The 20,403-nt window shown below is 45.0% G+C and overlaps 1 protein-coding gene across 1 annotated transcript in view; it reads right to left on the bottom strand.

Annotated features, from left to right (window-relative positions):
• LOC126531221 (V-type proton ATPase catalytic subunit A-like) overlaps positions 1 to 20,403 on the bottom strand; it is a 42,373-nt gene that overhangs the window by 6,784 nt on the left and 15,186 nt on the right. The window contains exons 8-12 of the mRNA XM_050178658.2: positions 13,535 to 13,643; positions 13,014 to 13,136; positions 8,811 to 8,925; positions 3,249 to 3,456; positions 2,847 to 2,906 (exon numbers count right to left, since the gene is read on the bottom strand). Of these exons, the coding sequence (XP_050034615.1) occupies positions 2,847 to 2,906; positions 3,249 to 3,456; positions 8,811 to 8,925; positions 13,014 to 13,136; positions 13,535 to 13,643 (615 nt within the window). The remainder of the gene's footprint in view (positions 1 to 2,846; positions 2,907 to 3,248; positions 3,457 to 8,810; positions 8,926 to 13,013; positions 13,137 to 13,534; positions 13,644 to 20,403) is intronic.

The raw sequence follows: 20,403 nt of genomic DNA, 5'->3' as shown, positions 1-20,403 counted from the left end.
CTGCAATACCCTAGCTTACTCACTAAAGCTGTGGACTTGAATCGTTTCAATTAATCCCACAAAGCCTAACGTATCATTTGTTATGCTGTGTTTGGTACCTTGAAGTCCTAATTTCAACATGCAAAAACTTAACAGAAAGCCCATAGTAACATTTTTTATATGCCTCATGTGGAATTGTGTTTGGGCTTAGCGGGGTTAAACTACAATTAAGCCAGCTATTCTATGCCGGAAACAGTTAAATTACAGTTCCTCCTACCTACAAAGACAACTAGAAGTCCAGATGCCCGTTTGGCACAACTGACGTAACTGCAACATCACAATCACAGTACATGTACTTCTTAAATGAGCCGTTATTAAAACCTTGAAACAAACTGCCTGGCTATCTTGCAAATTTTCCTCTTTCCTGTGGATATGCAGCTAGCTATAATTGCCTAAGGTCATCCTTTCTTTTTTCCCACAGACAGACTGGTTCCATCACCAAGCAGTACAAGCTATATGCTTGTACTCTTCTCCTTGTAACAGCACTTTGATCTTGTCTGGAATTAGCAGCTGTATGGCCAGTTCCAAATGAAAGCTACACAGCAACTGAACAAAAAAAAGTTCAAAGTTGTGAATGGACATTGTTCTTTACAGCTATCAAGCACAATTAAAGAAAAAAATATGTACACTAATGCATAGCTTGCCTGACAACTGAAGCAACATGGCAGCAATTTGATGACATCTACAGCAATGGCTTTTTTTTTCCATCTGCACCCTCTGGAAACTTTACAGCACTCATGCACCTTGCGCACATTTCTACCAGTGTTGTGGCAACTGTACACATGAGCCAGAATGCAAAGGCGCAGGAAAGGCAGCATGGAATACCTAAAAAGGCCTTCAGTTCTTGTTGGCCATATTGCTACCCTCAAAGTAACATTCCAAGTGTAACAGTAAAACGTCAAACCCAAGGTGGAGATTTAGTTGCGAACTGCTTCTCTTGTGATTTTAAACTCATAAGAGTGCAGAGTAGTCAGCATTACAGTCGAACCCGACTATATCGAACCCGTTTACATCGAATTATTCTATATATCGAACAATTTCTGGTCACGGTATAGTTACAATGAGTATATATAGCAAAAATTACGCTTACATCGAACAAATATTGCAGCGACTCCCGATATATCAACGTCAAGCGGCGGAAAAGTGCCCCCAGAAGTTGGCTTTCCCACGCGGTAGCGGGGAAACCCGGCGGCGCGGCTCCATCCAACCGCTCTCCCTACCGTGACCGCGCTGCCTCGGGCTGTTCGGGCGAGCCGTCGACACTCCCCCTGTCGCGTATAGTGGAGGCCACATCCTCCCTCTTTCTCTATCATCTTTCACTTCCCATTCCCTCTCCCCTGACGACGCTTCGCTGTGCTCCATCACGGGTTGCAGAATCAAGCGTCCTTCCTTTCTTTAGATCGCTATCTATCGACACTCCCCAGCAAAAAATGATCCTGCCCTCCTCAGCGCTCGCTCAGACAGCCAATCAGAGGCTCTTGTGCTGTCTTCGTGCGAGATGGCGAAAGTGCGAGTTGTCTGGCTGCTTCTCTGGTTTATCGTGTTTGCGCCTTGTGGGCCTTCTCCCGCAGTGTTGCCGTGATGAAGCGGCAGAATTCGCCTTTCGTCGTGAAGCTCGAAATCATAAATTGCGTCGAACGCGATGAGAAGTTGGATGTTCCCGCAGCGTGCAAGATTCCGCGGAGCACTCTCGGCTCGATTAGGGCTAAAGAGGCCAGACTCGCAACCCGGTGCCCATGGCGCCCGACGCGTACGAGGGGTTCTTCATACGTTCCGGTTTCCGCGTGCTCGGTGATGACTGTAAATTTTAATGAATGCGACGAAGCCGTTGGCGGTGTTGCCGAAGTTTGGAGCGAGCTGTCAAAATTTCCGGGACATTCGAATCAACGGTGGACGAGTTTGTGAGTGCAGATGATGGTGTCGCGACCACGGGAGAGCCCGGAAACGAAAACTACATCGCCGACATCGTACCGAGCACAAATGAAAGTAGGCACATTGAGGAAAGCAACGACGGTCCTTTGCCCACATCCTCCGAAGTGATTGGTGCACTCGCATTAGTCCGGTGCTTCTGCGCGAATGCGGAAGGTTGCGGCCTCAGCTGCTCCGACTCCTTAGACAACGTGGGGAAGTGCGTGCGTCGCAGGCAGCGAAATTGCCCAAGCAGAAGAAAATGCAGGACTAATTTATGCCAAACTAAGCTAGTTTCTTCAATAAAGTGATTTTATAAATGGTATGTGCTTTTATGACATCCAATTATTTAGCAGGCTTATATCGAATTATGCTCTATATCGAACTGATAGGCGTTTTTTTGCGAGTTCGATATAGCCGGGTTTGACTGTATTACAGGAAACGCGCGAAAAAAAGAATGGACAGGTGCTGTCAACATTGATATTGTCTGTATACTAGCTGCATTATTCAAGCATACAAAAGGTCTCACAAGAGGTTTGGTTGGCTCCAAACCATATTACAACTTTGGCAAGATGTGGCACTATACAAATACAGAAAGTCAACTGCAACCACGAGTAAACTAGGATGTTGCTTTTTAATTGTAATATAAAAAAAGAGCATTAGCAATTTGTCCAGCACTGAATTAATTTACTGCAATAGCCACACTTTGCCACTTTCTTTCAATACCTCCAAGTTGATTCAGAGCTCCCCAAACTCTGCAGCCTGTTGACATGAACTTGTAGCAAATTCTAAACCTCGGATGGTGTAATGTGCAAGATGCACTAGAGAACCTGCCTTCCTGTTTTTTAATGCATAACAGGCCACACGTAGCGATGTAATGGCAGGAAATCTTACTTTACCTTTCCGACAAGCTGGACAATTTCAGAAAGGTCTTCTTCCTCCTGTAGGATCTGCTGGCACTGTTAAAGAAACATCATAGTGAAAACCAAGTAACAGTGCAGACGCAGCAAGCTTTGAACGCCAACAAGCCAAAGGCTAGATATAGATCTCTATAAATTTTTGTACAGGGAAATAAACAATATAGGAATAGGCAAAAAAAAGCAAAAAAGGTGCAGTCCATTGCATGAATGAAGAGAAAAGGTCCTTGGGCCCAGGCCATCCCGAGCATCCTAGTGTGGGTTGCATCACGTGCGTTACCCATTTCCTCTAACTTCATGCCACTTTTGGGTGGGTGAGGATATCCCTTTCACACGCCACTACATATAGGACGAAACAATCAAGGCAGCAGAATAACAGCTCACCTTTGTTCGGAGCTGTACAAACTCGGGAAAGTTCCTCTCGTAGTAGTCATCGAGGGCTCGTGTGTACTTGCTGTAGGAGATGAGCCAGTTGACAGATGGGAAATGTTTGCGCTGGGCCAGCTTCTTGTCCAAGCCCCAAAACACTTGCACAATGCCCAGCGTCGCAGATGTAACCGGGTCCGAGAAATCACCACCAGGAGGAGAGACACTGCAAGGCACGAAGGCATGGGATGCCTACAATCCTTAAAGGGGCATTGAAACACGTTTTGAACACAACAAGAAAACGTCCCCTTTCTCTAGACAATCAATGCTGCCGTGAGCATGCGAACCTATAATCCTCACATAATATAGCTTCCTTGCTCCTTCTGATGGCTCTAGAGAACCGCCTTTTTTTCTCACCCCACATGATGAAAGCAATGGTGTTATAGCAGACAATGCCATCCTGTCAACTCTTTGGTTGCTCTTGGGCACACTTCTCAGACACTAAACTTGAAATCCTACAATCGGCCCACTACCGAAAGACCCCGAATGGAGCAATAGGAAGGACCTGGCTATCGGTTGTACCAAACCCACTGAGAAGAAACTGAGTTGAGAGGAAATGGGAAAAGCAAACATTATTTCACTTATACTATCTTCATTCATACTAGGTCCGTTTAAGGGATTGGCAACTCATCAGAATGTGTTAGGAGACAATGAAAATGAAATGACCATGATTTATAGCGATAGAATCCAGTACGCTGTTCACGATTTAAGTAGGAATTATTCTAAAATGGCAAAGACCAGTAAGTGGCGAGGCCTGCCAGTGAAAACATAGTACTTCGAATGCAGTCTACGAGATTACTGTACGTAGGTCAGTTGCAATTAGGTACAACATAATTTTTGCTTAAAATTGCGGTTCCTATATTATTAGACACTTGCACTCTATTCTATGCTTCGGAAATCAAAAGCGCATGTATGGCTAGGGCAATACGCTGAACTGCGTATCACGTGTAAAAGCGTTTCGTTTTTATTCCAATTGGCTTCATTTTGACTGGTCAAGTACCAAAGCAGTTGGACAGACCATGAAAACACGTAGCTATCATCGCAGAAATACTTTAACAGTATGGAAAACATGAATCGCAGGAACATAGGCTTTATAAACAAAATACAGTTAAACCAAACCTTGATATAATGAACTTCAATATAATGAAATTCTTGATATAACAAAGTATTTAACTGTTCACAAACTCTTGTCCATAGAACACAATGTACTTAGAACCTCAATATAGTGAAGTGAGTTTGTATGCAATTTCAGTATGACGAAATTTCACTGCCGCCACAAAAAATGCCGAGACAATGGAAACTTCGGCGGATGCAGATGGTCAAAGGATTTCATGTTCCGTATAAAGTCCACGTGCGATAAGATCCTATCATGCCCCGAGCACTGTGTGCTTTAGGCGAGAGTGAAAGCGTGCGAGGGTGATAAAGAAAGATGGCTTCACGAGTGAAGCCTTCCTGCGCGAGCAAAGGGAAAAAAGGGGGGGAGCGAGCTCACGGTAACGTGATCAAGTGCACGCGAGAGGCTGGGTGGGAGGAATAAGTTGGCGCATGTCTTGGCCGTGGCGTCTCAGTCATGGCTGCTCATGACTGTAAGCTCGGTTGAGTGCACGTGCAACCGTGCACCCTGCTTTAGAGGTAATCTGCCGCATTTGCAAAGAGTGGCATGCCAAGACGACGTGGCACCATGTAAGCTATCTTCCCACGCGTTTAGTATTGGAGGTTGCGTAATCTCGCGTTTTGATGACCCGTTGGAGCGAGAGGCAGATGAAGCATTCGCTTCCTGTCGCTGGCGCTTTTCCCGTTAGTGTCATCCCAGTACAGGCAACGTTATCAGTGGCGGGGGCGGAGTGCATATGAAAGTGTGACTGGCTTCACTTAACTCGTATAGCCGATGTGAAGATATCGTCAATGTACGTGGCATTAAACCGTATTGGCCCCTTTCCGTGTAAGAAAAATCAATCGGCGACTGTACTTATTTGCATAGAAGGTCTAATTCCAATACAACGAAATTTATATATCACGAAGCAAATTGCCGATTTTACGAACTCTGTTATATCGAGGTTTAACAAATACTTTCTCACAATTATGGCCGCACTTGTCGTCTGGCTCCCACTAATGCCGGCATAAAATCGCTATCACGCTCGCCTATATTTGGTTCGGAGCTTGTTGCCCTCCGAGGTGCCACTGATTATATTAACTGGCTAATCGGTGGGCAATACTCTGCGACTCGAAGGCAGCCTTACAACGTCTTCTGTCAGCTCTTTGTTGCTGGTTCTGTAAACAACTCGTGTCGGAGATGCAAGAAATTCACCATCACATGGTCACAAAAGGACAACACCGTGTTTCAGTCGCTGCTGCGCCATTGCAACATCTCCGGCAACGACCTCGCCGATGAAGCTGCTAGGAAAGCACACAAAGGAGCAACCCTTGTTTCTGTACCTTTATCGCGGACCGACGCAGCCCAACACCTAAGCAAGGTAGCGCACCGTATGACATTGGAGAAGTGGCACACACCTGAATTCACCCAACATCGATTGCATTCCCTCGACCCATCTACGCAACTGCAGCTGTTACCTGGGCTTCCGCTAAATGAGGAAACAATACTGTGCCACTTACGCTTGGGCATCGCATTCACCAATGCATATGCATGTTTAATTGCAATGGCTGATAGCGCCGAGTGCGATTCGTGTGGTGTCAAGGAGACTATAGAACATCTACCGTGCTACTGTACTACCTATCTTTTAAAAATGAAAGACATGACCTCTGCACAGCTCTCAACCAGTTAGATATAAAACCGTTCACCGTGAACAAGATCTTGGGACCATGGCCTCGCATATCGCAGCTACAAAAGGCCACAAAAGCGCTGCTGCGATATTCGAAAGCTACCGGATTGAGTCACCGTCTATGATCTGGACTGAGTAACCGATCGATATCCCCAGTGGACTCTCTTCCTTATATCTCTCCCTCCCATTTTCCCTTCCCCAATGTAGGGTAGCCAACTGAGCTCAGTCCTGGTTGACCTCCCTGCCTTTCATTTATCATTTGCTCTCTCTCTTGCCCCAATGAATGACTACATCCTGTTACGATCAGCCAGCATGAGTAGTGACCTAGCCTATCCTGCACCACTGCAACGAATCGCTTCATGAAGCTAACACTGTGTCCCCTCGGACAAAGCTGCAGCGGCAACAAGGCGAGAGATGTTTAGAGGATCGATTGTTGATTGTTGGTTCACTGTCGCCGTCACTGACGATGGGAGCAAGAAACGCCTAGAAAAGGGTGTTCTATGGCATTTCCTCACGGACTCCGGTAACTACCACGGTCATTTGACAGATGTTCCAGCTAACTGCTGGGTCATCCCAGGAACCAAGACGTGCCAGGTAAAGTCAAGCATGACAATCCCTATCTGCGAAGTTTCCCCTCCTTTCTGTGTGAACCCTCACTCTCAACACAAGTCCTTCGACGACTTTGGACGCCCTGACTGGACGAAGGTGGAATGGCAGGTATCCCTGGTCTAGGAATCTAGGGAGGACAGAGGGGATTTAAGCGGACTTTTTGGCTCCTTGGTGTGCTTCAATTCAGTCATGCTAGATTGACGACGTTCTGCACTCATGTAGATATTCTAAATAAACCCAGTACTCCTCGTTCTCGATAAGAATATGTTCCTTCCTTTAACAACATCATTAGCGTGGATGAGTCGGACGATGGCATGGGCCAGCTACCCCTTTTGACACGCCTGACCCCAACTCCTACAATCCTCACTGCAGATAGAAAAATTCTGATAAAAAAATGTTGCACGGCATTTTCCGCATTACCAATTCATGATTAGGCACTCTGACCGGTAAGCTTTCCATTGCATAAAAAAAAATAGGTACCATGAAATTTGGTTGTCAGTCCCTTTAAAATTTTTTTCTGTGGTATTATGCCTTGAAAGGCTTTGAAGTCCTTCCAGCACTGGTTCATGTTTGAAAAAAAGGAGTATTTGGGCACTATGGAACACCACCAATATCTTGTCTTTTTCTGTATTTTGGTTTTCCACAATTTTTCCTTCTACAGATCATTGTCAATATACATGCCAATGCATCAGTGATAATGAAAGCCACTACTCATGTTTTCATGAATGGAAGACAGAGCCAGCTCAGTCACTTTCACTGAAAGTGCAAAGGTAACGAGCATGATATCTAGCAAACCTCGTGAAAATCAGTTTTCTTTTTCTTTTTTCTTCTCTTTCTGCTTTGCCTTGAGAGATGTCATTTCAAACGGTGAACCAAGCCAGTGTATTGACCTATGTTTTTACCCTTAGCAGTGATTGTTTACTACTTTTACATATAAATAAACTTGTCACAAGGCCTGTCAAAGAAGTAATTGTCTTGAAAATGTGCACTCTGTTCTAAAAAAAATCCTATTTGACGAGGCACAGCCATCAGTTTCATTGTACGACATATACAAAGATATTGTGCTGCATGTTGCACCTTGGCATGGTTTTGTAATTAAAAATCATCGTGAATGCACGACACCAATATCACATTCAGGCGTCACATTTTCCGTCAAAATTCAAAGTTTGTTTCCCCACATTCATGCACCTCCAATATAAAAAAAAAATTAATCTGTTCTACAGCAGTACACTTCCCAATTCTTCAGCAAGTTTTGTCACATTGAAAATGTGGACTTTATGAAAGCACTCTGTACTGGGACTGCAAGATATGAGAACATCAACTACGTACAGTCGAACCCATTTATAACAATGCCAGTTAATATATTCGATATAACAATTACCAGCCATGGCCAATGAACTTAATTATGTTCTATGGTAAAATAAAGCACTTGCTACAATGCTCCCATGCCACCTTATGGGTTGCAACAATTAACTCGGGCTTCCGGGTGCTTGCGCCGAAAGGAAAATGAATGCAAAATTGATGAGGAAAAAAGATGCAAGCCGCTGCACCCTTCTGCATCCCACACTTCAGCATGGCAAAGGTGTGTAGCCAGTGGCGTAGCTAGGTCGTCTGGCACCCGGGGCCCATAGGTCTTCTGCCATAGGTATGACTGGTGTTTAAGTTGCCCAAGTTAACGGCTAAACCTTAACGTTGCAACACAATCAGCAATCCTTCAAAGGCCCTCAAAATATTTCTGCCCAGCTTGTGGCAGAGTTCGGAACTACAAGCATTTTGGCCTAGGCGCCCGCAATTTTTGGAATATTATGCAGCAGCTTGTGTTGCCTCCGTGCATACAAGCCACCTCACAAGTCATAACAGGCTAAAGTGGTGCGTGTTCACTGTGAAAGGAAAGCCGTTCTATTCAGGATGCCTTTCCCTGCTCCATGTGACCAAAAATGCTATAACCATTTCGTTCCGAACCAGTAATCGTTATATTTTTCGATTCAGCTTTGGTTCGGGTTCAGCCGAATTTCATAATTATCGGTTAGAAGTACAGATTCAGTTTTGGTCAAAATTTCGGTTGGGTACGTTTTTTTGGTACAAGTTCAGTTTGCCAGCCTGATCAACACCATAAGATATGCATACTCACGCCCCCACAATGGTGATACTGCCTTCTCTCTCTGGGTTTCCAAGGCACTTGACCCGACCAGCACGCTCGTAGAAGGATGCCAACCGAGCAGCCAAGTAAGCAGGGTAGCCAGAATCTGTCTCAGGAAAGTAAAAAAAAGGACAGTATAGGAGTCAAGAAGAGCTTGGTGTGTCGTCTTCTCTCACGTCCGTGTCGTTTTTTGTTGCACACTATCATTTAAGTAATGGATTACGAACTTGCCTGGAATGCTGCTCTCATTAAGTAAGTGCCCAGTTTCAGCGCGTACTGAAGGACAGATCAATGAACCAAATGCTAACTTACCAAGCTACTCACCCAATGAAAAGAAATGGTCTAACAAACAAGTTTTCGGGAATACGAGAGTGCTGCTCTGTAAGTGGTAGATTAAAACTTGCCATCACTTAATGCGTCACTCAATCTCATACATTTCTACTGGATGACGCTGCACTACATGGTAACTCAGCAATGCTAACTTTAAGTCTGGTGCCGAGTGAAAAAGATATCTTTGCTACTAGCAGAGCATGACGTCTTTTTGCATGTCTTAGCACGATATCCAGCTAATGAAATAAGGCATACTGGACAAAACAAAATGATGGCAACTTTGTTGACAGACCCTATGTTTGCAAAGTTGCAAGCTAGCATATCAAGCAAAAAAAAAATTTAGCAAGACACTACGTGTTCCCAACATTACCAAGTTGCCATTACAAAGAAAGCCGGCAGATCCCACGTCCTGTGGGAATCTATGTAATGCGAAGCAATGTGCAAGGAGCCTACCAAGTTAACGAAACGACTGAGAGCACCAAGATGTAGGCAGCTGTTTCATTACCTACATAACAAACGTCATCAGGTTCATGTCATGACCAATCATTTGTGTTCGTCATACACTCTTGTTACACTACGCCAATTTTGTTTATACCAGGACGTAAGCAGCTCTTCCATGATACATAGCACCCATGTCATGACATATGACCTATCGTTTATCGTTTATGTAAGTCATGCACTCTTGTCATACTATGCCAATTGTGGCACATATCAAGTTAACGAAACGACCGTGACAGCACCAACACGTAAGCGGCTGTTTCATTACCTACATGACATGCATGTCGTGACAATCATGTCATGACCAATTATTTACATTTGTCATACACTGTTGTCATACTACGACAATTTCAGTACATACCAAGTTAACGAAACGACCATGTGCAGAGCACCAAGATGTAGGCAACTACCCAGCGTTGCCATCTGGTGAAATTGGCCACCAGATTTCGGAAATCTGGTGAAAATGTAGAGCTCCTGGTGGCCAGGCCAACAAACTACTACACCAGACAAAATCTGGTGATATCTGGGGAAAACCACTCTACCGAAATTACTGTCTACCCGCGCTGCTCATTCAAACATTTAACACTAGGTAGCGCCTGCGGCCCCCACGATTCTAAGGCCTATATTTGTGTTTGTTTATTCCTCATGAAATCCCTGTGTTGCTGTGCTACCGTTAGAGTACAGTGAACCATAAAGCTTACTGTAGCTAAGGTTTGTGCTAGCGTGTGATGCTAGCGCTAGGTTTCAACGCACGTATGTTTATAAGTCGTTTCAATAGACGGCACAGGCTGTTCTAGTGGAGGAATAAATTTACCGTGGGAAGCGCGGGAAGAGCAACACCGGGCCATCGGCAATGCGTCAAGTGGCCAGCCAACACACATGCTGATGCTCCGCTCATTTCGCTGTCACAAAAACCTGCTGCGCAGGCCGTCTTCGACGGAAAACTTCCTGAGGATTCTGCAACATTCTGGGCTATAATTTTGAAGTTTAAAAATGGCATGGGGGAAAAGCCCTACCAGGACCTTGCATTGTATGCACTGGCATGTCTTTCTTGCCCAGTGTCGAATGCACTGGTGGAGCGTGCCTTCAGTCAGGTCACGTGTGTTAAGACGAAGTACAGGAACAAAATGTCGCTGAAAACTTTGGATTCCATTGTACGAATTCGCACAACGTTGGCCTCCAGAGAGGGATGTTGCGTGAAGTTCACTATCACAGAGGATATGCTACGCAGGTTTCGTTCAGGCATCTACGATGCTCCAAGCGATGATTACAGGCTCCTCATCATCACAGACGATATGCTACGCTGGTTTCCTTCAGACATTTACTATGCTCCAAGGGATGATTAAAGGCTTCTCATCGTGATTTTATATACATAATAAAATGAGTGCTTGACGAATGTTAATTCTTGGCCATTACTGTGCATTTTAAGGCAATTTTATTTTCTGGTGAAATCTGGGGAAACTTTAGCAAGTTTCTGGTGTCGTGCCGACTTTCCAATCTGGCAACGCTGCAACTACCGTACTTATTCGAATCTAGGCTTTCTTCAAATAATCATATTCCAAACTCTAGGGTCGGCTTAGATTCGAGGATTTTAAAGAACGCGCCAGTTTTTCATTGAAACTGCTAAATACGGTGCATAGCTAGCGCCATCTAGAAAAGTCAACATCGCAGCCACTACTAGCCTTGCCAGTAGCCAACCGTAGACAAGCGAGGTCGCCATTTTGACCTGTGTCGTGTCGGCCGTATCGGTGTGCGGCGTGGTGTTATCGCAATGGCACCAAGCAGGAGATGCCACTACAGTGCCGCTTTCAAGCGAAAAGTTGTGATAGCTGCAGAGGCATCGTCGAACCTTCAAGCCGGGCGGGACTTCGGCGTCGGCGAGAAGAATGTCCGTCGTCAGTGGGGACAACGACAGCAGCTTTTTGAGTGCGCTGCAACGAGGATGGCATTTAGCGGACCAAAGAAAGGCCGCCACCACGAAGTGGAGACAGTTTTGGCCGACTTTGTTCGGACGCAGAGAGCAGCTGCCCTTCTAATGACAACAGAAGTGCTTCAAGCGAAAGCTAGGGAACTTTCGAGGGAGCAAGGCCTATCGCAGCTGGCAGGCTGGGTAGCTGCAGCGTGGGACGACATCCCAGGTACTTTGATTGTGCGCGCCTTTTTAGAAAGTGCAGCATATCTAACACGCTTGATGGTACCGAAGATAGTGCACTGTTTGAAGGTGACAGTGACAAGGAACACAGCGACGAGTCTAGCAGCGACGACGACGTTGAATGAGCTCTGCATGTTCGGATTCAATAAATGCTGTTTGCATTTCGTGAACGCTGTCCACGCTTTTTTTGTTCGGCCTACATTCCAGGTAATATATCTTTTTCTTTATCGGCTTCGGACTTTAGGGGGTCGGCTTAGAATCGGGGTCAGCCTAGATTCGAGTAAATACGGTAGATAGACAGATAGTGTCAAAGTGGCAAATGTTTGCTAAGAAATGCTTCGCATTTAATAGCTTTATAGAAAACATTGCAGTGCAATGAGAAAGCTAAAATAGTCAAGCAGGGGTGGTAAATCCGGCTCAACAGAATTTTGCCCATCACCGCCCTTGAGAGTGTACACATGCCAGTTTGACAGCATGCAGTGTAGGGTCAAAGATGCTGAATACAAACATGGCACTTTACACTCGGCAACTTGTGTGGGGTTTTGTGTACATGCAGGCTGCGAGAATGGCTAAGTCTGTGCATGTATTTCAGAAGCCACCCCAGACAATTAAAAAATTCCCCAGACGATTACGATACTCCCTAATGCAAAATTTGAGTGCAGCTCTATGTTTTCATTTCGCAATATACTGAGGCAAATAATTTGAGACATGTAGCAGAGTTCCCAATCTGATCCACGTGTCAAGTGCGTCGGCACTTAAACATGGCTCGTTGAAGGTTTCCGTGTAATCGGTGGTGCCATGTTGCTTCGAGAAAGTACTACACAATTTGCATCGCGCATACAATTAGATTACAAAACAATTGCAATCGAAACAAGCGCGTCCGCATGACACCTGTTTCCTGCACGCAGGTCACTGAAGAGGCCACTCTCATTAGTCTCTGCTGTTCGCAGCTCACGTCTCTTATCTCAAGTGACGCGCTCGCTCTTTCTTCTTTCGCTGTGCTCGTTCACTCTGTTAAAATGACGATGCTCGCTGCAAGAATGGACACCTAAAAGCTGCGCTTTAAAAAAAGTTTTTGAGAAGATGCCACTGTCAACTGTGACAGCCTCCTGCTATTGCAATAACAAAGTTCAAAGCTGGAGGAATCGCTAAGTGTGCTGAATTTATTTTTTTTCTGCCTCTTCAAGGTTCCCTCCACCAAAGTTTCAACTGACCTGCTGGCATTTCAGCCAAACGTCCCGAGATTTCTCTCAGAGCCTCGGCCCATCGAGAGGTGGAGTCTGCCATCATTGCCACATGGTTACCCATGTCACGGTAGTACTCTGAAAGTGTGATCCCTGGAAAACATAATAGAGGTAATAAGGTTTGATGTTGCAAAGCTCTACAGTGGGCCACAGTACAGGATTCAACCTTAGTTTCAACCACCTGGGCTCCTCTAACATGCACCGCAATCAAGCTAACGCAGACATCAGGGACAGGGGGAAAGGAACACCTTAGAAGAACAATGAAAAGGCAACAGGACAGAAAGGATGCTGGTCCTTAACTGCTTTTACTACAGTGAAAAATATATCCTACAGAGTTACACAGCAGCGAAGTAATATGTTCAGAACATAACTCATGTGTCGGACCACTTGTGACTACACAGTCACAGGTGTGACAGACACCACACTACACCATGCTTGACTAAGGTAACTTAAAATAGAGAAGGCCAATGACTCTCGGTCGGTTTCTATACCTGTGTAGATGGACGCCTCACGGGCAGCAACAGGCATGTTTGATGTGTTGGCGACTAAAGATGTTCGGTCCATGATAGACACCCGCTTTCCGTTCTTTTCAGTAGTGAGCTGAAAATCATTCACGACTTCTGTGAGACGCCAAAGCACAACGTTTTAAAATGCATAATATGCAAAGGAATGCTGTAAAAAAGTAGGGCACCTACTAGCATGCTGTATGCCCCACAAATTGGAAGGCAAACTAAGACTTCAACGTAATATGTATGAAGAAGTACACACTAGTATACCAAACAAGTTTACAGACCACATGTACCAGCAAAACAGTACAGTCGAACCTATTTATAACAATGTTCAAGTGCCCCTAAAATTCCATTGTTATAACTGACAGTCATAACTGGGCTGCATGAAAAAAAAAAGCAAAATAGTGGTACAACAGAGCTGTTGAGAAAACTATAATGGTGTGGATGCCAGTGCCCCCCCCCCTCCAACTTTCTCCATCAGGCTGCTGATCGTGTTCGCTCGTTTAGCTGTTTACAGCTGTGTGGTCACAGCGCTTCCTGCGCAGTGACCACACAGCTGTAGCGGTCAAGCCGCGGTTTCCGGCATTGAAGAATGGCACTGCTACAACAACTGCAAAGAGTGGTCATGAGCAGGAAGCGACATGTGAGCTCCGCCGAGGCATCGCTATGGTGGCCCCAGAAGGGGCCTTTTAAAATATGCGAGAAGGTTGCCGTGGCAGCCTGTCAGCTTGAGAATCCAGAAGAAACACTGGGATGAGATCACCACAAGAATCTTGCCACGTGCTTGCCACTGGCTTGCACAAGAAAACCTCATGTCCGTCAGCCTTGCTTGTCTATGCGAAGCTTGTCAACATCCTTCTCCAAGGCATTCAGGTGCTCCCCGTAGTGCAGCAGAAGGTCCCCTCACAAAAACGAAGCCTCGGAGGGACTGAATCATCTGCAGAACCTCCTGCAATTACAACGTTGAGGCAGCCTGCCCTACCAGGTCATCGCTGCCATCATCCCTGTTGCTGTCACTATCCGATGCAGGCATGCCCACGACAATTGCTTCAACGGTGAGAAGTTCTGACGTTTCTAATGCACCGTCTGCATGTAGAAACTTGTAGAGTCCTGAAGCATCCTTCAACTGCAGACCAAAGTTCAGGTATCACTTCATCGGTAGGAGCTTCGCAGGCTTTGCATAAGTCACTGCTACCTCACACAAAGCATGCTTTCCTAAAGCAGCGGTGGGACTGCCCAAAGTCAATTTGGAGCAATTTGTAGAGCAAGTAAAATTACATTTTGAAGCAGTTAGAGAAGACAAAATTGCATTTTGGAGCAGCTTGGAGCAGACTAAATTTCATTTTGGAAAAATTTGGAGCACATAAAATTTAATTTTGAAGCAGTTTGTAGCAGGCCAATCAGAATTTGAGAGGAAATATGGAATATGGCAAAGCATTTCGAAACCAGGATGAAACAGAATAAACCAAGATAGCGCTGTACCATAACTGTCTTAAGCAATATTGTAACTGAATTTTGAAGCAGATTCTCCCCATAGTAAAACCGTGTAGTGCATGCAAATTTTGGCAATAGTAGTGCCTTTAGATTTTTAATTAGTAGTAGCAACCACAAAAAACATGCATTCTGCTTCTGCAATAGTGAATCTGAAATTTTGAAAAGTAGCAAAAGACGCTTTTTATAGATACAATATTCTCTTTTATGTCTTGACAGTGTAGGTGAAGACTTCACAGACTGTAAGGAGAAGCCAGAGTTATGAACTACTATGTTTTATTGTTGCGATAGCAATTATACGGACACTCCGGGCACATTTCTGGCATCGTTGTCGCCGGCGCTATGATGTTCCAAATGAAGTCCAAGGGTGATAATGTCGTCACCGCAAGCCGTATGCGCGAGTGAAAGCATGAGAGGGTGAGCCGACGATGGCAACTCAATTTCGAGCACATAAGGGGGGAAAGTGGGGAGAAAGCGCATCGCCTTCTGTTGTGCACGAGGCACCAGGGAGAGGTGAGGGGGGAACATTGTATTCCAATGGCTGCTGCTTATGGCATGGCTGCGTGAGCCCTATTTTGAAAGCGATCTGCGACCCGGACAGAGTTCATGCGCTGAGAGCCGATAGCTTCGTGTGCGTTGTGCTTTCACCACTTAGTTTGCGGTGAAATTAGAGGCAGCACGACAGTCAATTAGCCCGCTGCTGTTGCCACGCTTCATCACTCCAGCGTTTTGACAGCGAGTGCATGTGGCGATAGTGGGCGATGCGTTCACATTTGCTCATGCGCACGTGGCATCATGCTGGTAAATTTAGTTACTTAACAAATGTGTAGAAGTTTATGCAGTCGATAAAACTACTATCCTTACTTCGTATAGCTGTCTACTAATCTGCTATCGCAATCGATGCTTTGCCTTTCAGGTGAAACTGACATTTTTGAAAGCCATTTCTGCATAATAGACCAGGGCAATTCCAAAGCACTTAATGCTTAACTTTTTGGTATAATGTAAAACTACAATCTGCTTTTATTCTAAATCCACCATTAGCCCTTCGTGATAGATCAAAATGGCTCACACCTCACCACGTAGGCATAAGAACAGATTGGAATAGTTTTAAGTTATATCGGCCCTAGGGACAAAGACGCTCACCCGCTGAACCTGCTGTGGCGGGTGCCTCCCTAATATCTAGTTCATTCGCAGCACCCTCAGTCTACTTTTCATTGTTTCACGCCTCACGGAACACTGCGCTACTCAGCCCGCTCAAGCATATTCTAGTACACTCTGAATACAGCTACCCTGGCTGTTCCGACAGCAGTGACAACAGCCAGGAGTGATCACATGCACACCGGTAACTTGCCGGGAGCACCGAAAAGTCCAGTGATATCAGCATGGAAATTGCGAGAAACTGTACGGGAGGCACCATCGCGCGGTTTGCAGAATGTGAATAGCTGCACACTTATTCGGAGAGCGAATCCGCTCGTTGTTCACGGCCACTGCTGGAGCACCACATATGCCGAAGCCGTTCTGGCGCAGCGTGGTGCAATTTAGGTCAATTTTCTGTGTTTGTCAGTTTGGTGCAGTTTAGCCCAGCAATTTGCATTTGTATCAAAACATCACAATTGGCGCAAGAGTGCCACTCCTGCTAAAGCAGTTCCATACCATATAAGCACTCACTTCGAACCACGCACCACAGATAAACTGCACAGCGATCAACAGGTTGATCTTCAAGTCTGTTTGCTATCTGCTTGTCCGTGTGGCCATCATCGACAAGACTAACTTGTTCAGGACGCGGTGATGATACATGAACTTAAAATTGACGATCAAACCAGTGTCCATGGGCCGTTATGTTTGGCGACAGGAAAAAAAACTTCCATGCTTGAAAGATTAGGCATAGAGTGGTGGGCACTACAATTATCTAGGGCGAGCCCCACCTTCCTCTTAGATTGCTCGATACGTTGATCGAACTCCAAGAGCCACTCAAGAAAAAGTTCTCGTGTCATCCATGCCTTGTGGCTTCGACGGTAGCGTACTGGTATCCAGAAGCATTGCAGAAGAAGCAGGGATATTTTTATTTTCCAATGACAAATGCGGGGCACTTGTCCCTCCTGTCCATAATGGCACACAAAAACACCGGGGCGCAGCTTGTATTTTGCCATCCTTACACACATCTCCATTGAGTGCATGCATCTTAGATAACATCTGGAAGAATAGCCCTGTTTCGTTGCCATCATATATGTCGGTGTCAACGTAGTTGTTGAGGATGTGGGGCAGCGTTTCCTCCACCCACTCTGCTTCGCTTCTATGTCAAGTGAAGCTCCCTCGCTGTGAGTGCCGTGCCTCTCTGAAGTGCTGTACCAAGCCGCCACGTGGCTTGAAGTCTACATTGTTGATGAGTAGGGCAAACTGCTTCGCCTTTGTGGCCAGAATTGGCCTGGTGATGGACAAGTACATGGCACAGGCGTCGAGAAACCCGTCGTTGAGGGCCTCTTCCAACTCCCTATAGGCACCTTGTCAAATGTGTTTGAGCCCATTGTCTACAGGGCAGTTTTCTTTGTAGAACTTCTCTGCAGAGTGGATGACTGTCAACACTGTTGGTTGCGACAGTCCATACTTCTTCACCAAGCCACACACTTTTTTACAGTCTTTTAGTCTTTCACAATACTGCATCTATAGCAGTGCGCTTTCTTTTCACCGGCAACATCGTGCATAGCCAATGATCAGCGGGCGGATCAGCCATCTTCCGTTTTGGGGTCGCGTCAAACAAGGTGGAGAAGCCCAATGCACAGGAATGACTTCAATGCAACCCAGCAACGACAAGCCTGGGTGACTTAATCCATTGACAGAACTGCACAAAATGAGGGGCCAGTGAGAAATCTGGCAGCAGCGCTGTCAACGCAGTTGGTGCTGTGCATTTGTGTTTCAGAGGGTGGCACGACATAGAGCTATGGACACCTCCCATTCGTGTTCAGAGGGTTGGAAGGGCAACGGGAGAGAGGCGCGCAAGGCTGCCAGTATGGAGAAGACTGGAAAGCAGGTTCTACAGCATGAGCACATGGCAGTCGCTGGGGCGATGGGCAAAGGTGCAGCAGCTCGAATTTCTCTTTCTTTCCAAGGATTTCACATTCCATTACCTTTCAGCACAGACACGCAGCAGCCAGACTTCATTATAAACGATAATGCACCATGGGGGCATTGCAGTAAGCCGGTTAGTTCACCATAGAAAACATACAAAAGCTGACGGTACAGCAGCTTCTCATTGTTACAACCGATGTATTGTTAGAACCGGTACCATTATAAGTGGACTCGATCAAATTTACTGCCTAGGATCGCAACATGGAATGAAGTCATGTACCCTGCTCTAAGCCTATAGAAGCACAAACTAAAGGTCCTCAACTTCACATTGAATTGCAAGAGTGAGAGTCAATTTTTCACAATACGATTGGGTCAAAAGCTTGTTTCTGCAAGTATATACACTGCATGCTTACAAAGCGCAGGAGTTGCATCCTCCATTGAGCCCTTTCAGAAATGTTTCAGAGCACAGTGAAGAGATAATAAAGTAGAAATGGTTGTAACACAAGGAATGACATACCTCATGCTAGCATAACTTCCATGTCTCAGAGTTCTCAAGTGGATTAAAGAAACACCCGTCACTGCTGTGAGGCACGATACCAGATCTTACATCACACAAGAGTGACATTATGCCCACAAGCAGTCAAGATTACATCCCCAGAGTGCCCGTTTCTACTTTAAGCTTCCACAGCGCTTATAGGAAACCACGTTAACTCAGTTCTTGGTTCAAATTCCACTTGAGAATACTTCAGCTGCTTCACTCAACCTTTACCTAATTTGGAATGTGTCATTGACATTTTAACCAGTGCCTCAAAACAGAACAAAAACCAAAACAAAAACTGAAGAAAAAAACAACTAAAGAACAATATTTTTCCCCGCAATGAGAACATAACTGAATTGTTATTTATTATTTTGTTTCGGGGTGAAACAAATATTTTTGATCGGTTTTTGGTTCGAGGGCAAAGTCGGCAGTCCGAAACAACCGACGTCGGGCGACGTCAGAATTAGTCCGTATATCTCAGGCAGGGATAGTGTAAGCAAAAACCAGTCGAGTACTCAACTAATCTAAGCCTGTCACTCATTGCATTGGCAGAGCAGCATTGTGGCAAAACCCAAGGCTTACCATTTTGTTTTCTAAGGCAACAGCGCTTCGTTACCGAAAATTTATCATTTGTTTATGTTCATTTCGTCTGAACAGCAGTCTCGCATTTCAGCGAATGCACTCGATGCACTGCTTCTGAAATCATGGCTAGTCCTTGACTCAAGGCACAGAGCATGATCTCAGAATTTATAATTCACTTATTGAGAAAAATAAACACTAAGTTCATCACTACTTCGCTTTGAAAATTTTTGCATGTGAACCAAAATCGTTATGAACCATTATGGATCACTTTATTTTTGTGCCGGAGCAGAACCGGCATGGAACGTTTTTCAATGGAAGGAAACTAAAACCAGAATGAGAAATGTTTTGTTTCAACATCCCGATTTTAACCATCAGCTGTATGGCTGAAGAGAAAGTTACGTGGCAATGTAGCATGGAACACTGCCGTCTACCTAATATACAGTGTCATTTTGAGTAAGCACAGTTACCTAATGAAGAAATCAAATAATCATTTCATATTTTTTTTTCTATGAAATGGCATGTGCTGCTAACAGAACCTAATATGTATAACAGTGCACACAAAAAGAAAATGCCAAAGAATGTTTGCGAAAAATGTCCAGTGCAAGGTACAGTTAATGTTCTTTTAGGACATTTTTTCTACACTTTCTAGATTATAAAGAGCCAAGTTCACTTTTACCAAGGAGATCATATTCCTATTTTTTAAAGCAAATTTCTTCCCACTGAGTGAAATGAAATCCAGAAGGGTGTTGGGCCGGAATGATCCACCAATTCTATTCCAATTATTTTCCTTTTCCCACTCTTAACGGTCCAAATGCCAATCCACCCACAATATCACAAGGATTAGCCTGCTGAAAGTATTGGACAATAAGAATGGAATAGAAGAAAGCAAAATAAATAGCAAAACCTCGTTAATTTATATTTCATGCCCCCCCCCCCCCCCCCAAATGTCCAATTTAACCAGATGTTGAATTATTGAGGGTATCCAGAAAATAAACAAACGCTTATGTCAACTCACTCTTGTTTACTAAATAATCAGCAAGTCCTGTTTCTATTTTGCACAAACGCAGTGCAGAAGCTACAATAATCATCTCCTGACTGGTTATCGTTCGCAGTGGCGAAGGCTTCGCGAGTTCCTACATCGCTGCAGCGTGCGTCTTCATCCAACAAATGCTTT

Source organism: Dermacentor andersoni, chromosome 5 (genome assembly GCF_023375885.2).
Source record: "Dermacentor andersoni chromosome 5, qqDerAnde1_hic_scaffold, whole genome shotgun sequence".
Classification (NCBI taxonomy): Eukaryota; Metazoa; Arthropoda; class Arachnida; order Ixodida; family Ixodidae; genus Dermacentor; species Dermacentor andersoni.
This window is presented reverse-complemented; position numbering and strand designations above follow the sequence as displayed.